Raw genomic sequence first — 6,128 nt, 5'->3', positions numbered from 1 at the left:
GCAGCAAAAAAAAATACAACAAAAATGATCAACAAAATAACGAAAAAAAAACACCACACGAAGTCAACGTTATAAATCGCCTATAAAAGCAACAACAACCACAGCGAGCAGCCGCACCTTCGCACACACACATGCACACGTACCTGTATAATCTCGGTTACCATTTGCACACGTACATACATACAACTCTGCTGCCTCTGACCGCTTCCTCTTCCTCTTCCTCATGCTCCAACTTTAACTCCGATTGCGACTCCGAATTCGGAGCGAGGAGCGAGGAGCGAGGAGCGAGTAGCGAGGAGCCTGCAGCGCTTGGGGATCGAGCGACCCAAAATGACGCAAGACAAAAAAAGGGGCCATCTCAAGGAAGCATACGAAGCATATAATACCCTTGAAGATCAATAATATAGGTTAGGTTCATAGGTTCATATTAAGACAATGTTGCAAAAAGCGGTTTCCACACCGTTTTTATATAAGCTATAATATAAAGCTTATATATAGTATATAATATACTATATCATAACTAAACATATATCTTAAATGTAACTTAACTATAATATAAATCTTTGTTATCTCATCTTCAAGTGGAATACCTTAAAATCACAACCAATTTTCAATACTTGGATGATATCAACATTATCATCACATTCTAAAAAAAAAAGAATAGAAGGATATGGTAAACATGGTAAATAAGAAATAACTTCTCTCAATTAACATAGTATCCAAAATATACACTTAATAGCAAATAGTAAAAGTAACAACTATTAGCCATTATCTTAATGTAGAAATCAAGTATTAATAATTAACAATTATATTATAATAGGTTCAAATGGAGTTACCTATATAATGCACACACGCATACTTAAAACTTCACTCCTACTTATTCGAACCCTCCTTGTAAAGGGTATCAGCAATCACATCCAGCGACGGACGCGTGTTGCCCCACCGTATCTTTGACTCAATCTCGAGGCAGCCTGGCCGAACGAACGGTCTTGGATCTTTGGGACCCCATTCGATCCGCAGTGTGCCGACCCCCACCCAATCCCCATCGGAGTGGTTCTGGGTTGGGCGATGGTGGGGCGGAGATAATTCCGGGCGAGTGCTGAGGGCGGCGATGATGAACCCTCGCATCCAATTGAGAGGCGGACGGCAGTTTCGTTGCGGTTGAAGTGAATCCGAAGGCGAGGAAATCCTTTGGCGTTCAGGAGATCAGGTTCGAAAGTTAAAAAGCACAACCTGAGCAATTAAAATACCTCGTTTAGAGCTACAATAAATGGATTAGATAAATAAACTTGGCGCCGGACAAACCTCTGAATATTCATATGTCTGCTAAACGGATTGGGACCACAAGCTATCTAATAACCAAAAAAAAAAATGGCATTGCAGCTAAGTGTGCTAATATATTCAAGATTATGTTAAATACATAAATAAACGACAGACTGGCGAATGGGGAATTAAAAATAGACAAAATAATAGAAACTGTGAAAATCTATCGTATATTTTTTAACTAAGATCAGCCTGAATGATTAATGCCTTACTTTTGCCAGTAAGAAAGTTGCCATTTAATAACTAAGTTAATGAAATAAGTTGCTCATTGTGTTAGATGCCTGGGAGACCCATTCTTTAGGGTATCAAAACCGGCCGGGGTTGGTAAACAATGCTTGTTTGTTAGCTTGACTGGAAGATTGTTTTGCAGACATAAATCTCAAGACCAACAGACAGTCCGAGTGAACAGATGGGGTCCGAAAAAAAAAATATATTTATATATATGTATATAAAGAGAACCCGCAGGGCTAAAAGCGACCCAGACACAGGTCCACAGTAAATTCACTTTACTTCCGTCGAGTGATTTCAAATTTGGTTTATGGCCAATACATTTAACTAGTAATTTATCAGTTGAAGTCAGCAGCATTGAACTACATAAACTATGCTGCAAAGTGGCAAATGCTAAGTACATTTAACCCCTATTTATTATCTGGTAAAAACAACATTTAGAAACAACTAAAATTGCATATTAACTTTATAGTTCTTCTGTATAATTCTGCACACTATACTACACAGTGAAGATCACCTAACAAGTGTATATCAACTTCGACTAGATTGATTTGGCCCAAATTTGATTTTTTTTGTTTTTTTTTTTATTTCGCCATCGCTGTTGGCAGTCACTTGAGTGAGGTTTGACTGTCTGAGAATCGGAGTGTCTGCTGTTTCGGCTTATGTGTTCATTTGTTTATCGGCCGGGACAGAAGTTGAAAACCAGTTCCCTCGATGAAGTTCTATCGTAATTGCGTATAACTTTAAGTACAATACATTAAGGTCTAATTGACAGACTGACTGGCAGCCCAAAGTCGATTTCCACTCGGCCTGCTGCTGCTCCTCGCCTCCCCAAATTAATCATCAGAATGCGATAGATGTGGCTCGTGTTGGTGTTGCGATTTATTATATTATATAATCATGCGGAATTACGTAAGCACTTGTCGAGCAGTTGCCTTATGGCATTAAGTAATTCTCTTGGATCTCAGCGATGCCTTGAGCCGCTTCACGTCCATGCGATTATTACTCTGACTGAGTCATTCCATGTCGGGTAATTACAGCCCTATCACAGAATCGATCGAATAAGTATATACATATGTACATATATTATCCAGATCCAGATCTCTTCCTGAAGTTTTTTGTTTACTCGTGCATGGAAAATTGGTTAGGCTTAATGCAATTAAAAGTCCAAGCGTTTTAAAGTTATGAGTTTGAGCAGAACAAAGGGTATCACTTGGTTGAATAACGAGGATACTACAAGTCATAATTAATATATAAACAGTTACATATTTCCTTTTTCAACGAGTAAACTTAACTTATAAAATTATTTTCATTACTTTACAAACATATACTACTTTCGAGGTAGTTCTAGTTTTAAACTGATGTAACAATGTTTGAATTAGCCGATCTTAATTTTATAGTCTTAAAGTGTATAAGCGTGACAGATACCCTTCTTTTGAAGTTTGACAAGCGAATCAAATCGCCATTTAAAGCGGAAAACTATTGTTTAAGTTAAAACCGCAGCTTTTCAGTTCAGGAAAATGCCTTGCTGGCGCAGTTTCATAGCATTGATCTGTCTCACGATCATAGCTGTTATTATAGCCATTTGTCAATCGTTTCACACGAATTTTCTAACAGTGGGCCGCAATGGAACTTTAAGATATGAGCCCACTAAACTGAATCTTGGTCAGATGCGAAGGATCGCCGGACTCTCCGATCCTGAAAATCTTCGCCAGAATGTGCAAAGGATTGCGATTAAGAGGGCAGTAGGCACACTGGGACATTCTGAAGTGAGAAACTACATAGTGGATTACCTGAAGAAACTTAACTGGAACGTAGAGCTAGATATTTTCACGCAGAAAGTGCCTATTATGAGTAACGTAACCTTCCACAATATTGTGGCCCGTCAGAATCCTCGAGCTAAAAGATACCTAATGTTTGGTTGCCACTATGACAGCAAGTATTTCAAGGATTTCGATTTTATGGCCGCCACGGATTCGGCAGTTCCCTGTGCTTTGATGTTAAATATGGCTACAATTTTGAGTAACCAGTTTCATCGCTCCGAGATCAGTTTAATGCTGGTCTTCTTCGACGGTGAGGAGGCATTTGGGGAATGGTCGCAAGAGGATTCGTTATATGGCTCCAGACACTTGGCGGAGCTGTGGGAGAAGCACGGTTTCCTTGACAAGATAGACCTCTTCGTGCTGCCGGATCTAATTGGAGCAAAGGATGTGGTCTTTAAGAAAAACATTCTCGATACTTCAGGCTGGTTCCACCGACTTGTCCAGCTGGAGCAGAAGCTATTCCAGGCGGGCATTCTGCGCTTGCAACGTCCACTCTTCAAATTTGAGCCTGGTGTTGATGTAGCTGATGACCACCTGCCTTTCACGAGGCTCAACGTTCCGGTCATACATCTAATATCCAATAGATATCCAGCAGTTTGGCATCAAGCGGAAGATGTGGAGAAAAACGTGGATTACAATACTACGGAGCAAGTGGGTCTAGTTCTGCGAATGTTTGTAATGGAATACCTAAATTCAGCACCATCTATATCCAATACTGTTAACCAGTAACAATAAATATATGTCTTTAAATACCTATATTGCATGTTGGTTAAATTAAGAGAAGGAGTGGCTCATTATATATACAATTTTTGTATTATGTTAGTATGGTAAATGAATATTAAATTTTATTTTAGTTAAAGGGAATAGCTAAATTTAAAGCGAAAAAAACACGGAAAATCAAATTGATGGAAATGAAGTGCTTTGCGATCGTTCCTTTATTAATAACCACAATTCTGACTTGGCCTCAACCGCAGACTGCTGTGTTGTTACTTTTCGCCTCTGCTGGCAACCGAATCGTATCAAATTTCCATCCATTCGCCAACGTTTTTCCGCTCCCCAGTTGGCCAAAAGCCATCAGCCATCAGGCCACGGGCAACACTCGAAATTTATGTACTCTGCTCCCAGCTCGCTGAAAGCAACACGAAAGTTAATTAAACTTGAAAATAATAAAAGCAAAGCGGAGCAGAACAGAACAGAAGCAGCACCAGAAGCTTCCAGGAGAAGAAGGATGTGGATGTGGATGTGGCGAATAATGAAACACAAAAAGTGTACATCACAGCCAGCGGGCACCGCACCGAATGGCGGACACGGGCCCAGAAATCGGCTGGGGATTGTGCATATATATGTATATATATATATATATATCCGCAGATACATGTAGATGAACTGGCGAAGGCATGGAGGTCGGTCGGTGGTCATCATTAGCATATCGCCGACAGCGGCGCGAAAAAGGGTTCCCATTTGAAAAGTTAATCGCCAGCTGATGCTGCACTGCGATTGCGAGTGGTGAAAAACCAGCTAAGAGAGTGGGTTGGAAAAGGGGGGGTGACGATGACTGCGTTGACACTGACAGCCACCCAAAAGAACCCCAACCCAATCCCAGAACGACCCACAGAAGGCCATATCCCTGTCGTCGGACCTTATCTGCGGACTGCAATAAAAACGGACAATAATTAAAACTGGCAAATAGAACTGGCACACTGCTACTATGTGGACTTGAACACTTGTCAAAAAGGGTTATCTGAAGTGTCCTTTTAATTACGGAGTATCCTTAAAATTTTACAGATTTTATTTCGATTTTTCTAAGACTCAAAAAAAGACTAAGCCTTTCTAGACTATTAAATAAAATATAGATAAAAGACTAAAACTAGATAAAACACAAAAACTTTATTTTCTATTTATAAACTGTATCAACATACTTTATTATAAAGATACAAATACTTATTTAATATCCAAATGATTTATTGTTTAGATTATATACATGATAACTATTAAAACAGATTTCCTTACAACATACTAAATATTCTATCTTAATTATGCATTGCTCACAGTGCACAACTTAACCCCATTTTTATATTCAGTTCCCTAGTCATAAATCTGTTATGCAAAGATATGTACAATTTTCATTACATTGTTTTAATTACCCGAAAAAAAGTCTGCATACTCTTGCAGTGCCTTCCGAATTGATTAAGCCCCAAGGGAAATTGTTCTTTTGACTAAATACAGATAGCATGATATTTCAAAGGAGGCCCTTTGAGCCTTTGAAAAGGATTTCTTTCCAATATTTTTTTCAAGATTATGTCTTTCACTCCTTTTCTTTTGCTTAACTAAAACAAGAAGATTCCCGTATTACCACGAAAGTCTTGCCCAACATTCATTAACAGTCTGCAGTCAGTCGCCTAACCCTTTTCTGCTTAATCAACAAAAAATTGTGTACTTACAAATACATATAATACGCTGCGTTTCAAAAGTATAAGTCAGTTTCTCATGGAATAGCGAGAGAAGGTTTCCCTTGGACTTAAATGAATGTGGACTTATATGTGGTTTCTTATGGTTATAATGTTATTTATAGGTTAGCATACAGTTATGATGTGCGCTGTACATGAAAAAACTTATCACATTTTCCGGTTTGCTCGCTGTTTGAATTACTGCAGGTCTGCCTTTTGCCGGCCTCCTGTTTTTCTTTATTTTTTCCAAACAAATAACCGTAAAAATCTTTGCCATCCACATCAGTCGTAAAAAGGGGATTTCATT

At 38.8% G+C, this 6,128-nt stretch overlaps 1 protein-coding gene across 1 annotated transcript; it reads left to right on the top strand.

The window, feature by feature from the left end:
- Positions 1–3,048: 3,048 nt before the first annotated feature.
- Positions 3,049–4,123, top strand: LOC6605258 (glutaminyl-peptide cyclotransferase). The gene has a single exon (XM_032719416.1). It carries the CDS (start codon positions 3,072–3,074, stop codon positions 4,101–4,103), a length of 1,032 nt encoding a protein of 343 aa, XP_032575307.1. The 5' UTR covers positions 3,049–3,071; the 3' UTR covers positions 4,104–4,123.
- Positions 4,124–6,128: the final 2,005 nt, after the last annotated feature.

Source organism: Drosophila sechellia, chromosome 3L (assembly GCF_004382195.2).
Source record: "Drosophila sechellia strain sech25 chromosome 3L, ASM438219v1, whole genome shotgun sequence".
Classification (NCBI taxonomy): domain Eukaryota; kingdom Metazoa; phylum Arthropoda; class Insecta; order Diptera; family Drosophilidae; genus Drosophila; species Drosophila sechellia.
The sequence above is the reverse complement of the archived record's forward strand: the minus strand, read 5'-3'. Positions and strand labels throughout refer to the sequence as shown.

Coding starts and splice junctions, on each gene's coding strand:
- LOC6605258 (XM_032719416.1), top strand. CDS start 3,072: ATGCCTTGCTGGCGCAGTTTCATAGCATTGATCTGTCTCACGATCATA.